The sequence below is a fragment of the Anolis carolinensis genome, chromosome 3 (assembly GCF_035594765.1).
Source record: "Anolis carolinensis isolate JA03-04 chromosome 3, rAnoCar3.1.pri, whole genome shotgun sequence".
Lineage (NCBI taxonomy): Eukaryota > Metazoa > Chordata > Lepidosauria > Squamata > Dactyloidae > Anolis > Anolis carolinensis.
In genome coordinates this window covers 238,048,911-238,066,698 of record NC_085843.1, presented here as the reverse complement: position 1 = coordinate 238,066,698, position 17,788 = coordinate 238,048,911, and the positions used below count along the sequence as shown (strand labels likewise).

General features: G+C 39.3%; 1 protein-coding gene across 30 annotated transcripts in view; it reads left to right on the top strand.

Annotated features, from left to right (window-relative positions):
* The window catches only part of kif1a (kinesin family member 1A), a 138,729-nt gene extending 130,133 nt beyond the window's left edge, over positions 1-8,596 (top strand). For all 30 annotated transcript variants that reach the window (XM_003218379.3, XM_008106434.2, XM_062976456.1 and 27 more), the window contains 3 exons: positions 980-1,172; positions 2,385-2,503; positions 3,104-8,596. In XM_003218379.3, the coding sequence (XP_003218427.1) occupies positions 980-1,172; positions 2,385-2,503; positions 3,104-3,146 (355 nt within the window). In that variant the 3' untranslated portion in view covers positions 3,147-8,596. The remainder of the gene's footprint in view (positions 1-979; positions 1,173-2,384; positions 2,504-3,103) is intronic.
* The last annotated feature ends 9,192 nt before the right edge of the window (positions 8,597-17,788 follow it).

Here is a 17,788-nt window from a genome sequence, read left to right as displayed (position 1 = left end):
TCTGGCTGTCCAGGAACAGCAGCTTCATCTAGCTACATGGGAATCTCAGGCCCAAACCCAGAGTCCTCTGACAGGCTGAACAGGCCCAACGTCAGAATTACCTGACAGCTCAAGTGCAGGCTGGGCTACAACATCAGCAGACAGAAGTATTTACCATCACATTGAAAAAGATAACAGTTTTTTTGTGAGACCATTGGAAGCCAAATTGAGACTTCATTGTGTTTTTGCTATTGTTGAATTTCTGTACCATTCCGAATCCTAGTCATTTCATATGGTGTTTTCTGCAGTCCTAAGAGGAAGGGAAACTGGTAAATTTTCTCCCTTCTGCCATTCTCTTCCCATTCACCTTTTCTGTTCCACGTGGAACTTTGTATGGTAAAAAAGGAATAGTTGGAAGGGAGCACAAGCGTGATCCAGTCCAAACCCCTACCATGTAGGAATACACACTCAAGGCACTTCTGGCAGATGGACATCCATCTTCTTTCTCTATCTCTCCTGCGCACATTCATGGCCAGTTTCCAAGAAATAAAACAAACAATTGCATCCAATGGGCACAAATATGGTGCATGTCCCTAGCAGGTTGTGGTGGGGGGCAATTCTGCATCAACATATAAAAAAACTTTAAAAACACTGCTTTGTTTTGCATGGAAAACAGGCATTATCAACTTAATTACTAGATTCTGAAAACAGGATCTACATGGGTAAAGCTAATCACAGAAGCCTTTCTAACTTCGGAGACAGTTGCTCACTATGCTTTGTTGTTGTTGTGTGCTTTCAAATCATTTCCCATTTATGACGACCCTCAAACTTATCATGGGCTTTTAAGGGCTAAGAGTGAGTAACTTGCCCAATGTCACCTGGTGGGTTTTCACCGCTGGCTCTTCCAATACACTATATTCCCAAAGATGTGATTAAAAGCATGGTAAATTACACTGTGTGCAGTTTCTATATTGTTACTAATAATGTATTTCTTCCACAGTCCAATTGTTTCTCGAAAAGGCTACCTCCACTTCCTGGAGCCCCATACAAATGGCTGGGTGAAGCGCTATGTGGTGGTGAGACGCCCCTATGTCTACATTTACAACAGTGACAAGGACTCAGTGGAGAGGGCAGTTCTCAATCTTTCATCAGCTCAGGTGGAATACAGTGAGGACCAGCAAGCCATGCTGAAAGTAAGAACAAATTCACAGATTGGGTAAAATGAGAAAGCGACAGCCTGAATTGATCATTAGAGTGTTGAAGATGGAGATGTAACAGAAATAAGAGATCATACCAGTAGTCTTTTGAGATGGTCAGAGACAAGAGAATGACAGTAGAATCTAAGAGAATCTAGAAGCTACATGTTTTGACCAGATTGGTTTCTGAACAAGATACATCTACCCTACCTGTTGGTTCCCTCAGCTTTGTTCAGGTTGAGTCTCCCTTAATCAAAATGCTTGGGACAAAGGATTTTGGGATACCAATTTTTTCATATTTTGGAATACTGTTATTTGCATATACATAGTAAGTGAGGGATAAGGGGAAAAGGGGCTAGTCACACATTCAGCACCCACAAAGGGATTTCTTTTACTGTTGAGAAATTTGATGGGGAGAAGAAAAGGAGGAGAAAGGAAAAAAGAGCTCTGTTCTCAGAAAGCCCCTGTAAAGAAGGATGTCTCCAATATCTTTCTAGAAAAAAACCTCAGGGGGCGCTGGACATGTGACTACCCCCCTTTCCCCATAGGTGGAAGTGGGAGGATGGCAGCAAAACATTTCAGTCCAGTGAAATATTTGACTTATTCTACATAATCTTAGATATCCCTCATGGGATGCTCTTTCCCAGCTTGATTAACAACAATGTTTTGATTTTGGTGATGCATGCATTCAAGCACATGTACATATACACTTCTCAGGGCACTTAATACAGCTGTCACACAATCTTGAGCAAGACCTGCAAGCATAAACAAAACATGTTTTGCACCAAAAGTATTTTAAATGTAAAGAGGACCTGCATCTAAAACATAAAGTGAATAGAGGTAATACTCTCATCAGCATGATTTGCAAGTAAATATTCTGTGTAAATTGATAGCTTGGAAACATAATGTGAAATGAATGACTTTCCTAGGATAAGGACAAACTTCAGTCCTGTTCTGTTAAAGATTTTTAAAAAAAAGATTTTTGTATTTTCAAAACTGAATATCAACGTGAGTATTTACAAATATTTACATATTAGAAGACAAAAAGGGTCTGAATTTATTAAGGGCTATTTCCATAGTGCCCAGTATAGATTCTGAAGTAGTCTAGTCTATTATATTTGCACACTAGATTCTGCTGCATACTCTTTGTCTGTTACTGGCTCTCAGATGCATCTCTCTCTCTATCCTCCCATCCCTTCCTTCTCTTAGACTCCTAACACCTTTGCAGTGTGCACTGAGCATCGCGGGATCCTGCTGCAGGCATGCAATGACAAGGATATGCACGACTGGCTATATGCATTCAACCCTCTCCTGGCTGGTTCAATAAGGTAACTGAACAACTTAAATGCCTTTCTCTACAGTGAACGGTGATTGTTGTGTACCTTCAAGTCAGTTCTTACTTATAGTGACTCTAAGGTGAATTTATCACAGGGGTTTCTTGGCAGAATTTGTTCAAGGAGGGTTGTCCTTCTTCCTTTGAGGATGAGAGAATGTGACTTGCTCAAAGTCAGCCAGTGGGCTCCCATGTTTGAGTAAGGATTCTGTTCTCCCAAAAAGTCTTAGTCCAGTACTCAAACCACTATACCATATTGACTCTTAGAATGAGAGAAGTATCAGTACTTCTGAATCACATTTTTTTCTGACTTTAAGGCCTCCTGCTCAGCTCAACTGAGTTCAGTACAGAAAGTTTCTGAAAGCAAATTAGGCAGTGGTGTTATTCAGGTAATTTGTACCAGTTGGCTGGAACTTGTTAAAATTGTTAAAAGGCACGGATCCTAGGAAGAAAGGAGAGGGATGAGGAGGGTGATGAGGTGAGAGGGAAGTTAATTATTTTCAATGACATCTCTGAGGTTAGGGGTCTGAAGAGTAATTTCTACTCTCACTCACCCCATTCTTTAACTTCTCTTATTTCATGGCTTCTCTATCAGGTCCAAGCTATCTAGACGGAGAACAGCCCAGACAAGAATTTAACCCAAAAGAACCACCCACTTCATCAAACCAAGTGAAACAATGGGCGCTGCTTGTGGGTCCTCCTTAAATCTGGATCTCTCCTGTCATTCATCTCCCAGAGTGCTGCGCCAGCAAAGTGATTCATCTCAAGTTACAGCTTCGTTGGCCAAATTCATTTCTATGGTAACTTTAGAAGCCTGGTATACCCTGAGATTCTTGTGCACATGTGATCTTCCACCCGTCTCTCATTGGGTGGCATATGACCACTAACAAAACAAGAGCTTTTTAATTTTGAGTCTTAAAGCAACTTTGACTTAAAGATACAGGAATTTGGAAAAGAGTGCAAGTTATAAATCATGTTACTTAAGAGATAAAAATGATAGGATTGTGTGCTGATAAATCATAACTTATTATTGACATTTTAAAAAATTACTTGTTAGAGCAAGAAAGAGTAGTATGAGATTATATTTATAAAGTATTTATTTCTATTTACTTCACTGAAAAATGTACATTCTGTTTATCATGTGTTGTTGTTTTCCACACTTATGAACATACGTGATGCTGCATCCTGTTTCTGATATAGGAAGAGATGTGGAAGTCAGCTCAGGAGGGGCCCGTCAACCATTGTGTGAAGCTAGCTACCCTTTCCCCATTCCAAACACTACACTTGCTGCCAGGCTGCTCATTTTTCTTTTTCCCTCACAGTCACCTGAGTTTGTTTGACTTGGCTTTGAAGCAGATGTTACATCCAAAAGTGTCTAACATTCCTCCGAAATGCTTGCTTTTGCTTTCAACAAGAAGCAATTTTAGGAGGCTCTACTTGGGAGTAAAAAAACAGCAATGGCAGTTGCACTTAAGTCTCTTTTCATTCGCTAGATGGAATTATTTACCCCATCTACACCCCCAGCTGCTTCTTCTGTGTTTGGGGAAAAAAGGTTGGATATCCTACACTTTTTTCTAGAAAGCAGCTAAATAGATTGATGGGGAAAATGTGATGCATTCTTGGTCCCCAGCCTTTTGGTGTTGCTTTTCATTTTTAAGTCCATCACTTTATTTCTCACGTGCATCTTCTTGTAATTTTGAGACTGACATTCATTTTCACGTCAATTGCGGTGTGTTGTTGGAGGTAAATTCATGTGATTCCTAGCAAAATTCTGCGATGGATTCTTTATTCACCAACATATCAGAAATGTGGGTTGCTTTTCATTGTTCATATCACAGATAATATTCATTAGGTTACTGTGATACAACTATATTCTACACAGCATTCAGAATAGTCAGGGAAAAATGGCATTTTCCAAGGAATAGAGTATAACCACTCCCAATGCCTAGGGAGAAAAAAATTCTGCAGAACAGAAGTACAACCTCAAGGGAAGATAAATGTACTTCCCAAGAAACTTGAAACTGAATGTGTGAAAACTGATTTATGAGAGGCTTAGGTTTGAATTAGATGATGGGGAATGATGTAGCAAGAATGAAAAGACCCTAGACTATGGATGGAAAAGTGTGATATCAAATGGGCCCTTCTCTACATTGTTGTATCAGGTGGTGCTTTTAAAAGTCTCCTTGCAATCATTAAATACGCCTGCACCTCATTTCTTTATTTTCTTTCTCTGAAGTATTAGATTTTCTAAGCAGAATGTAAAAGATGACCTTTACACCAAATGTTTACAAAGTTTGTGTGAAAACTCAAAACGTTCCTGTTCAGATTTTTTAAAAATTGGGTGCCCCTGCAAACCTAAACTTTGGCAAATCCAAGGAAGCCTCCAACCCTCTCTTCATGTTTCCTTGCTCTTCCTGATAGCAGACATTCGTTCAGGTGTCTATAATCCTTTAGTCCCCAAGAGCCTTTGCTAGAATAAATATGCAGACTGAGTGTTCTGATTCCCTCATCAGCCAGGCATAACATCACTGAGTCATATTTTACTTCATTCTTTGTTACCTGTTCCCCCCTTATAATCCCCCTTAAAATAGCTTGTCATTCCATCTTTCTCCAACTCTCATTCTGACTTACAGATCCAGAGAACAACAAAAAGTTTGAAGGGATAGTTCTCCTCATAGACTACCATTTTACTCTATTAATCCTAGTCTTCTGTGGTACTGGAATCTCTTTCAAAATATGCTTAAAGCTTGTCTCTGCATTATAAGAAATTATATGCGAAGTGTCTGGAAGAAGTGCTTTCCTGTCCACAATGCTATTTACAGCCAGGTCAGTATGACCATACAGGAGGCTGTCAAAAGACAGCTCTATTTGTTTTAATGTGTGTGGTTTATTTTTCCTGAGTGAAAAAAATAATAAGTAATTTTTAAAGAGCTTTTAGTGGACTATTTTTGTTCATTGCAACTTTCCAGCTTAAAGCTGCTTCCAGACAAGGTGTTTACAGTGGAATGCTATGCCCTCTTCACTTACATTTAATGGTGTGTGTACGTTCCACATGACACAGTCGTCCTCTTGTAACACCCCTTTGTTTTCCCAATGCTGCATCCATTTAATTTAATGTAATGGAACATAAAATTTTGGAAGAAGACGTAAAATAGCAGCAGGAATTCTTCCCAGATTCAGATCTATGCAAGAGAGGCAGGGTAAGAAACGTTGTTCCTGGAAAAGGTGGATGACATGTTGGGGACATGCTTTCTTCTGCTACATAGGGACCTACAGGTTGAGAACCACCTGGCTTAGACTGTCTCAGCCTCCTTAAAGGTTATGAAGAAAGGGAGATGCTTGAATGTTGCTATTCTAAACTTCTATCCTCCCCCCCCCCTCCACCCTGCACAGCTCAGGGATTGCTATCAGATCCAAGCAGGGAGAAAGGAATGGTTCAAAATAGCCAAATCTAGCAAGGTGGGCAGCGGGTAGGGAGCAACACCCCTAATGTACAGACTGACATAGAAAGAAAGAAGTATCTTGCTCAAGAGTCCATAAGTACACTGGGGAGGGAACAGAATTGCCATTGTTTTGATCCATCCTACAGAACATAATGGGATGTAAAAACATTTTTTAAAAGGAGAAGGAGGTATATAGCACACTGTAGAAAGTACACTGAAAATCTGCTTACAGCAAAAGAAAACCCAAACATTGATTGTGTAGCTTTTATACCTGGAATCACCCATAAGTCTAAAAATCTGCACATCATGTCATGAAAAATCATCTTTGATTCTTGATTTCTGCTCAGTGGAGATTCTTGCTTATTTACCAGTATCTGATTCAATGCCCCAACTCTACTAATTGGCAATAATTGGCATTAGACCAGACAATTTTTTGCCAAAAGTGATTTGCAGTAAAATGGACAGATATAACATCAGAACATTTTAGAGTAATGAGGATTCAGCATGGACAGATAGCCATGCTGAATCTTCATTTCTCTAAAATGTTCTGATGTTTTATGTTTGAGAGTAAACCACAGCTATCAGGAGCCAGGTGGAAACAAGCAAGTGTAGTATAAAGCTCTCTCTTTTTAAAATGAAAAACACAGTACAATTGTACATATGTTTATTTGGAAGTAAGTCTCACTTTTCAGTAGGACTTATTTTTTAAGTAAGTGTTCATAAGAATGTAAACTTAATATCGCAATAGTTCATTGACAGAGGGATATTTTCCCTTCTATCTGAGGAGAAGAAGGCTTTCACAGATACATGGGATTCAGTAAAAATGTATGTGCCCATCAAAAATCTGCCTAAGTAGACTCTCCCACACTTTAATTTCAGGATTCTAACAACAACGAAACGTATAGTATGTGGACAGCCTTTATCATTGAGACCAAAACCAGGAAACTAATAGCTGTACTAGTAATAATGTATTAAAACTGTACTAGTGATAATGAATGAAGAGGTCATTTCAGTGCCCTCTCTTGTTCATGTTTGTTTTTGACCAGTCAAGTGCTAAAATATCTATATTGCCTGCACAGTGTGAAAAGATTGATATGGGATACGGCTTAGGTCAACCAGCCTACAGTTCATGTCCCTTGATGGTTTCAGTTTTGGAAAAAAGTATTTTCTCTCACTTGGTGTCCCATGTTGCTGGGGCCAGCAAACCTGCAGACAACATGGCAGTGAGGGATTAAAACTTGTCCCAAAGCTCTTAGAAATCAGTGGGTATGTTTGAATAGGAAATGTAATGCAATGACTGAAAAGTAGTTGGTCAGCTTTGAATTCAACACATTGTCAGTAGATTATTTATCATGTAGTATTTCCCAACTTTTGGTCCTGCAGGCATTTTGGACTTCAGCCCCCACAGTTCCTAACTGGGATTTCTGGAAGTTGAAGTCCAAAACACCTGGAGGACCAAAGGTTGGGAAACACTGATAATTCATCCAACATGATAGCAATCTCCTAGCAGTGAAGGATTTCTGTAATAATTTGGAAAAAATAGTTACAGAAATTAAATCATGATAGTTTGCACATATCTTTTCCTTGGCATTGGTGCTTCTGAGATTACTGCTTCATTCATTGACAAAACAACAAGTGACGTGTACATTTACTGGTTTTGGGACTACATGAGAAGAATTCCCGCTGATTGATTTTAATTTGTCTTTTGTTTGGAGGCCTTTTAGAATTCATATTCCAAGGATACCATCCTGTCCTGTAGATAAGGAGACCCGTTAAATTCAGCATGAAACATAACTGACAGCTTCCAATTTCACTTTGTTTCCCACTAACACTACCATTTTACAAATCGCTGTTGGAGGCTGGTGAGATAAAACAATGATGTGTAAGAAAACCATGGTTTAGTATTATGATATAATGTAACACTCTTCTGTAGTACATATTGGTCAGGGATTTATCTTCTGTAACTATGAATGGCACAGTTGTTTTATTTATTTAAAACCTTTTCCAGTTCTAAAAATTAAGGTGGGATCTCTAAAAGAACAGATGCCCTCTCTACCGCCTTCCATTGGAAGGATGGTGCATCTTAGCCGAGAAGTGGAATTGAAAATTATCCAAAAGTAACAGACAGGTAAAGAAACAAGTGAAAGAAGCACAATTAGCTAAGAACTTTGAAACTATGTAGAGATTGTGGTAATATACAACTGCAACAACACAAGACATTTAACTGTTTAATATGCTCTTACTGTCTTTCTGTTGTGTACTGACTGATCTATACGAAGGATCTCTTCTATTCATGAGTTATGACTCGATATCAAGATCGTACTTTATAATAACAGATTGTGGTTACATTTTTTATTTTTTATTAATCTTTTTTGCCTGTGCTTCCATTATCTAGTTTGTCCACATGAGTTCTTCCCGTGACATCATCTCCAAGTGCTGGGAGACCATTTCTCTTGCTTTGTATATATGTGATTGCTGTGGGCACACCTGTTATAAATAATAACAATACTGAAGTAATGAGTCTAGTTTTCTTGATGTCTTAAATTATGAGTGTTGGAAATTAGGGTCTTGAACTGTTTGTGTACACCTAAGGCATTGTTCAGTTAAAGAAATAAATGTGGCATTTATGCAAATACTGGACAAGATATCCTGGATCTTTTTGCTTGCTCTCTTATTTAAGTATTTTCTGATTGATTATTTATTATTATTGATTTATTTACTGTGCTTATACCTCACCCTTCTCACCCCCAAAGGGGGACTTAGGGCGGCTTACAAACTATGCCCATAATTCAATGCCAGATTCAGACAACAATATCAGTAAAAAATTAAAATTAAACAATATTCAAAATATAATTTAATCTAAAAAAGACAGTGAAGGTCTTGCACCCAACTTTTACATACAACATTCTTTAAGAAGATATATACACAGAATCGCCTTGTATATGAGATGGCCAGCTAGTGTCTTAGCAGTTTCCATACTTACTGTGCCCCAAATGTGTTACACTAACCTCCCAGTAAGCATGGCCATTGATAGTGCTGGTATGATGGTAGTTGTAGACCAGCATATCCGATTACCAAAGCCTGGAAACAACCTAATTTTGACTGAACAAACACTAAAACTTTTAATACTGGTAGCCAGCATTATATCGTGAACTGGTTCCAATTTTTTCCCAGTCATGGGACCCTTTAGAACAGGCATGGGCAAACATCGGCCCTCCAAGTGTTTTGGACTTCAACTCCCACAATTCCTATCAGCCTACTGGCTGTTAGGAATTGTGGGAGTTGAGGTCCAAAACGTCTGGAGGGCCAAAGTTTGCCCATACCTGCTTTAAAATACTTTTTTTCATGGTAGAAATCTAATTCTGTCTTTGCTTTTTGCAAAGCTTTGTGAACCCGCAAAGTTCTTCCTTCTTTCACCTACTCTTGTTGCCTGGGTGTTCTGTATATTGTAGTAGGTTTGGAAATTAAAAGAAAATATTTTAAATATAACCACAGACCTTTATTTTGATACAAGCAAATATTGTATTCACACCTAAATTGTTTCATTATTATTAAGTTTGTTTATATCTCATTTTTGTCTCCATTAGACTCAAAGCAGCTAACATTCAAAGCATTACAGTACAATTTAAAATATACAAATATTAAAACAGTATTAAACATCAGTAGTATTAAAAACAATATAGATTAAATCCATAAAAAACATATAAAAATTACAGTAGCCCCTGACATGATTTGATTTTTGTTCAGAAGTTTATGTCCAACAATTGAATATATAAATCTGGGCATCCAACTTACTTCTAAATTTGCTTTTCATATCAGCATAAGCTGAGATGGTGTTTGGAAATCAGCTGTGCTCCCCCTTCACATTAGAGATTGTTGAATAGTTGGCCTCTTGTGGGACCCTTTTTAAAAGATTTTTCTTGGACCCCCATAATACTTTTGCAAAACCCATAATGTTCTGTGGAAGACAGTTTTGGAACTGCTGGTGGTGTGCTCTGAGTCTCCCTGCTCAGCCATGGAAATCCGCTGGGTGACCATGGACAAGTCAGACTCTTCCAGTCTCCAAGGAAGATAAAGGCAAGCCATCGCTGAACAAATATTGCCCAGAGAACCCTGTGAAAGGATCTACCTTAGAGTTGTCATAAGTGTGAAACAACTTGAAGATACACACCATATTCTCACTCTATCACCTTAACCTCTCAATTGTCGAGTATTTGAATCCAAACAGGTAATGGTGAGCCATTTTGGACCTCAAGATAAAAGGTTTATTTTGGAAAAGTAAACAAAAACAAAAAAGAATGGGAAAGAAAGACACTGGCCAGTGGGTGCCAAGAGAGATGGAACAATTAATGATGCAGTTAAGTTTACTTTTATAGGTAAAACCATGTAAAGATGCCCCTGGGACGTCTCTAAGTTAATGTCCAGTATGATTAAAAGTGCAAAAGGTGAGAATAGATCATGCATATACTTAATATCTCATTCTATGTGCCCTTTGTTTTTTAATTAATAGACCATGTTCTTCATTAGTACACCCCTTAGCTCATTGGTTCTCAAACCTGTGGGTCCCCAGATGTTTTGGCCTTCAACTCCCAGAAATCCCAACAGCTGGTAAACTAGCTTGGGTCTCTGGGAGTTGTAGGCTAAAACACCTGTTGAGAACCAGAGGTAGAGAACCACTGCCTTAGCTAGTAGTTTCAAACTCAGAAGACAGGAGATAGTTTCTGGCTTCAAGAGAATTTGGGTTTTCAGCGGGAAGGATAGAATTTCCTGCCCTCAACTGTAAATTTATTTTCTAAAATTACAAGTGATATTCTATATTTTAACACCATTTACTTTACAGACGTCTAACAATCTTCAACATAACATTAAAACAAGAGAATTTTTTAAAAAAGTTTTAAGACAACTGAAATTGCCATGAGGCCAACCTTTACATAACAAGCACATTTGTATTCCGTTCAAAGTTTGAACAAACTATATTTCTACATAGCACCTTCAACCTCCGTGGGAACCCTTTTGTCTAATAACAGATTGCTAGCCCAGTGTGGCTTAGTCATTTGAGTGCCGGACTATGATTCTGGAGGCCATGGTTCGAATCCCTGCTTGGCCATGGAAACAAGAGAGCATCACACTCTCTTAGAGGAAGACAATGGCAAAACTCTTCTGACCAAATCTTTCCAATAACATCCTGTGATAGAATCTCTTTTTGGTCTCCATATTTTGCAAACGACTTGGTGGTACACAACTTTGGAGATTTGATATAGCAGAGGAAATCCTATCATTAAAAAAGGATGCCTAGGGGCATTTGTTACCACCTCAACTCCCATGGCTGCATTATATGGGATCATAGGATTTGTAGTTGTGTGAATTCCATAGTTCTAACCTTGGTCTCCTGCCATGTGCTTTGCCACTTTTCCTTTTTTAAGATCCATCCCCAAATCAGATACTCAGGCTTAAAGGTTACCACTATAGGAGATAAATGGCTGTTATCTTTGTTTCTGTGTTGTCCAGTGGGTGGAATGTGGCAAGTGTATCCAGTTTTCCCTTTCAGCTCTTAAATGGAGCAGACACACTTGTAGGAAACAAAAGAGAGATTTATTACAAAGCCAGCATGACAGAATGATTTGAGTGTTGGACTATAATTCTGGAGACCAGGGCTTGAATCCCTGCTTGGACAAGAAAACCCACAGGAGAAGCTGTGGGTGAGTCACATACTCTCAGCCCCAGAAACCTTGAGATGGGGTCACCAAGAACTGGAAATGACTTCAAGGCAAACATGGTCGTCATCATCAACAACAGAGATTTGTTATCTTTGTTTCTGTCTTATGTACAACTCACCCAAAGTCATCTCAAAAATTTCTTTGGCTGAACAGGGATTCAAACCCTAATCTCCTGTTGGAGTCCAAACCAATATACCATGCTGGCTTATCAGAGCAGCTTACCTCCCTAATATAGATTCAAAAGACAACAAATGGGAATTCTCAGCCTTCTGAGAACAACTAGCTTATGTCTCCATTCTTCGAAAACACAAAATATATTTTGTGACTGGGTTGGAGAACCATCTGTCTCATGCCAAGATGTGCTGATATATCCTACCATCCTGGGGGACACTTTCAGGATTTGAGCCATGGCATTGAAAGTCAGTCAGTCTCAATCAATCTTTATTTTTATCCTGCTTTTCTCCCTAAATAGGACCCAAAGTAGCTCACAACATTGTGTAAAAACAATACAAGACAATGTACATATGTAAAACAATAACCTATAAAACAATGTACAATAAAAATAAGTGAACATATTTTAAAACATTTATCTAAAAGTGGTGTCAGGATGCTTATTGCCATCCCACTGCAGCCTACACAGGGCAAGGGATGATGCGCCTTGTCTTCCATTGTGATGCACCAATTGTTCTGTGGCAGTTAAGGCTGGAGTGGGGGACTCAAGGTGAAGCAGTTGGCAGTAAGGATCACAAAGAGGCAGCAAATGGTGGGTTGATTTTCCTAGTTTCGCCTTGTTTCCACTTTCCTTTGAAGAAAGGAGGCGTCTTTCCCCTAAAATTTTCTGCCTCAGTTGCCCAAATGCCTTCTCTAATTTCCTGGTAGGAATGATCATTTGACCTACTGGCCCTGGTCCTCTTCCACAAATTGATTTGTCCACCCTTAAATCTTCCAGTTTGGATCCTGGTCCAGAATTTGGGGTAAACAGACATTTGTTTTAAAGCAGTTTGAAGGGCCAAAGAATTGGATGGAGCACAGATTGACATAAATGATGTGTGGCAGAATACCAGCCAATATAAGATGGGTAAGATGTATTTTGTCCACACAGACAGTGCCTGAATGACACAAAAGAAGAAATGCCCCAAGTAGTTGCAACACAGCCATTTTCTTTTTGTTTTTATTTTGTATATATACATAATTATATGATATACACATTATATGATTATATACATAATCATAGTTACCATAGTTTATCCTTTTCCATTCCCTTCTCCCTCCCCACACCCACCCCACCCTCTTCCCTGTTGACAACTTAAACCTTTTTTATTGTTACATGAGCCTTCTTTCCATTCTATCCAATTTTTTCTTCCAGCTTTTATCATCTGGTTTAACGATCTGTAGCCATCTGCTAAATGGAGTCCATATTTCTTTAATTTTCTTCTGCTTGTCTGACTATGTTTTTTTTCTTCTTATAACATCCATACTTTCAGTTGTATTTGATCCTACATATATTCATACCATTTTCAAGTGTCTATTTCTTTTTATCCTTCCAGCCCCACGCTATTCTTGCGTGTGCAACTCTAAACATTATCATGATTAATTCTTGGTCTTGCTCCTTAATTCTTCTATTCCCATATATCCCTATTAACAAAATTTGCATATTTATATCACATTTTGTTTTAGTAATTCAGCTTGGGTCACGATTTGGCCCCCTTCCTTTTCCCACTTGTTTTCCATTGTCCTATACATAGATTCCTTATCTTCTATCATTCTTTCATATATTTTATTTAATCTTTTTCACCATCAAGTCTTGTCTATTATATTTTCTCCCTCATTACTTTCTTCCTTTTTGATTTGTTCCCAAATTTTTCTTAATATTAAACAATTTATCCCAATCTTACCAATTGTTTCCATTCCATTGATTTCTTATTTCATTATATAAATCTTTAATTTAACTATATCCCATTTTCTTTTTGTGGATTACAATCTTACATGCTATGGTTTCCTAAGGAAATTATTATTTAAGAAAACGAGAATAGTCTCAGTAAATGAGGACAAATCAATCCAGGAGCTCATAGTAAAATACAAGTAAGCCAGGTGGAAGATCTGCAGGAAGGATGTGCAATGACCAGGTTAGGGATTTGAAGTAATGAACGTTTTGAATCCACAGCAGTCACCCAAGTAGAAGATCTGCAGCCAGGATGTGCAATGACCAGGTAAGAGATTTGAAGCAATTAACTTCTTCAAACCACAACAGTCACTAAGTAGAGGATCTGCAGCAAGGATGTGCAAAAACCATTTGAGATTTGGCGGCATGAGCTTCTTGAACCCACAGAATATATTTAATAGATTTTTTAGAATAAAGTGGAATAAAATATAGTTCATAGTTAGGAGGATAGAGGGCAGAAGCAAGGGTCTGGAAGTGGCAGGGCTTGGGAGACTTCATGTAAGAGGAAGGGTGCCACTGTATTTCATTTTGGTTTGTTGCCCTTGGAAAACTATAAATCTTTTTTGCGGGGTCCTATGTTTGACTGCAAGATTTGAAGGCACAAGCTTCTTTGACCTTCAGCAGTCACCAAGTAGAAGATCTGCAGGAAGGGTTTGTAATGACCAGGCAAGAGATTTGAAGTAATGGACTTCTTGAACCCACAACTGTCACCAAAAAGATCTGCAGCAAGGATGTGCAATAACCAGGTAAGAGATTTGAAGGCATGTTCATCGTTTAACCCACAGCAGTCACCAAGTGGAAGGTCTGCAGGAAGCGTAACCCTTTTGGAGATTGGCATTGACACTATTTGGAATAATCATAACCTTTTGGAAATGCATTACCTTGTTAGAGATCATTACCTTTGTAATTTATGATCTTCCTGAGAAGAGTTAAAAATTCAATTGAGTGAATAATCTCCTTAGTGGTAAATATCCACTACTATTCATGCAAGACAATTTAGGTTTCTCAAATGTTAAGGACTGATATCCTTGGTTTCCTCTTTGAACTGTTAGGAACAAAGATATGCCAATGAATAACATATATAGCAGATCTTCAGAAGAGTTATTACAGTTGTCCAAAAATATCTACTCCCCCATAAAATATATTGCTTTTAAATCATGCTCTAAAGAGATCAAAAATAAGTACAGTAGAGTCTCACTTATCCAACATAAACGGGCCGGCAGAACATTGGATAAGCGAATATGTTGGATAATAAGGAGAGATTAAGCAAAAGCCTATTAAACATCAAATTAGGTTATGATTTTACAAATTAAGCATCAAAACATCATGTTATACAACAAATTTGACAGGAAAAGTGGTTCAATACACAGTAATGCTATTTAGTAATTACTGTATTTATTAATTTAGCACCAAAATATCACGATGTATTGAAAACATTGACTACAAAAATGCGTTGGATAATCCAGAACATTGGATAAGTGAATGTTGGATAAGTGAGACTCTACTGTAGTCTTCATTAAAAGTTAACATAGTTTATTTACTTACAAACTTCATGTATTCAGCATACAGGTACATTTCTTAATAGTTTCATATTAACACTCTTTCTGGTCTAATACATTACTGAACATTGACTTAATATGAACGGACTACAGTGTTCTCTCACTTATCGCTGGGGTTAGGTTCCAGGACCACCCGCAATAAGTGAAAATCTGTGAAGTATTATTTTAATATTTATACATTATTTTAGTAGTTATACACTATTTTAAGTCTTTATCAACCAATCGTGTGTTGATAAATCACCTCCTTTTCCTCCCGTTGCCGCCTGGGCTCTTTTTCTTTCCCTTGGGCTTCTCCTTCCTCCCTTCCTTAGGCTGTAAATTGTAATTTTTCATGATTCATAATAGTCTTTTAGAGTTTATTGAAAAACCGCGAAACAGCGAATCTGTGAAAAGTGAACCACGAAGTAGTGAGGTAACACTGTACTCGGTGCAGCATATTATACCATACTCAACTAACTTCATACATCAACTATACTGTACTATACTTGTGATGCAAACTGACTCACACTCTAACTCAGGCATGGGCAAACTTTTTTGCCTTGAGGCCGCATTGTGGGCCTGGGAAAGAGAGTAGCCAGGCACACGCCGGGTGGGATGGACCCAGGAGGAGAGGGCTGGGCCAGGAGGGGGCGGGTCATTCTCAGGTTGTCCTCCCAGCATAAGGATGGGGCTGCTCTCCCTATCTTTATGCCGAGGAAAACAGGACATGTTTGCAACTGCTCCAATCCTCCTGTCTCAATATTCAGGCTGTCCTCTCGGCATTATGTTAGGAGGAGAGTGAGGCAAGCGACATCCAAGAGCATCCCAGAGGGCTCTCAACCGCTGCATGCCTTCCTCAAGCCGTCCTCCCAGCATAAGGACAGGGCTGCTCACACCATCCTTATGCCGGGAGGAGGGCAAGACATGCGGTGGCTGAGAGCATTCCAGAGGATTCTCAGCTGCTGCGTGCCTTCCTCCCCCATCTTTTATGCATTAAGATGTGGTGGGCCACCACGACTTTATGCCATGAGGGCAGGGAAAATGAGGAGGGCCTGAGGTAAGTGCCCAAGGGACCGCATCTGGTCCCCGGGCCTTAGTTTCACCATGCCTGCTCTAACTGCCGGGCTGTGGCGCAGGCTGGTGAGCAGCTGCTGCAATAAATCACTCTGACCATGAGGTCATGAGTTTGAGGCCAGCCCGTGGCGGGGTGAGCACCCATCAATTAAAAATAAAATATAGCCCCTGCTCGTTGCTGACCTAGCAACCCGAAAGATAGTTGCATCTATCAAGTAGGAAATAAGGTACCACTTATAAAAGTGGGGAGGCAAGTTTAACTAATTTACAATGTTGGAATGAGGAAGTGCCATCAGAGTGGATGATGAAGCAGCTGCTCCCCCCTGTGGCCAGAAATGAACATCCCCTCAGGAGAAGGTTAAATTGCCTCTGCATCTGTCTGTCTGTCTCTGTCTCGGTTCGATGTGTTTATGGGCATTGAATGTTTGCCCTGTATGTGTATAATGTGATCCGCCCTGAGTCCCCTTCGGGGTGAGAAGGGCGGAATATACATACTGTAAATAAATAAATAAATAACTGATAGCAACTGACATAACTGACTTCCAACTGACTTCTGATTCAAACAGGTTCTAAAATGGAGTCTCTCTGAACGTTCTCAGATCTGGGTCACATGGCTTGTAGTCGCTCCCACAGCATCAAACAACATTGAGTTAAGGGAAAAACTGCATACCATGATATGCATACAATATAGTAAGCCCCTGGTGGTGCAGTGTATTAAAACACTGAGCTGCTGAACTTGTGGACCGAAAGGTTGCAGGTTCGAATCCAGGGAACAGAGTGAGCACCTGCTGTTAGCCCCAGCTTCTGCCAACCTAGCAGTTCAAAAACATGCAAATTTGAGTAGATCAACAGGTATCACTCCGGCAGGAAGGTAACGGTGCTCCATGCAGTCATGCTGGACACATGACCTTGGAGGTGTCTACGGACAACGCTGGCTCTTCGAATTCAGAATGGAGAGGAGCTCCAACCCCCCAGAGTTGGACATGAATGGACTTGACCTTTACTATAGTAAGTAATCTCAAATACATACATAACCAATAACTATTATAGAAGGCTTGTTGACGGTTGCCATTTCCAATAGTAGAAGATCTGCAGGAAGGCTTTGCAATGACCAGGTAAGAGATTTGAAGTAATGGTCTTCTTGAACCCACAGATGTCTCCAAGTAGCAGATCTGAAGCAAGGATGTGCAAAAACCATGTTAAGAGATTTGAAGGCATGGGCTTCAAATCAAGTAGATGTGCAGGAAGAATTTGCAATGACCAGGTAAGGGTGTTGAAGGCACAAGCTTCTTGAATAGGATGATTTGCAGATCCATCACAAGCTAGATACCTTATGGGTAGAGAAACTTGGCAAACAGATTGTGCTGTTAGGAATTGTGGAAGTTGCAGTCCAAAACACCTGGAAGGCTCAAGCTTGCCCATGCCTGCTCTAGGTCATTTGATGTGACTTTGTGGTCAGTGTCAGCCAGAGTTATATTATGCAATCATGGGATTCATAGTTTGGAAAGGCACCAGCCCTGGGTTGTTGTATGTTTTCCGGGCTGTATAAACCATGTTCCAGAAGTA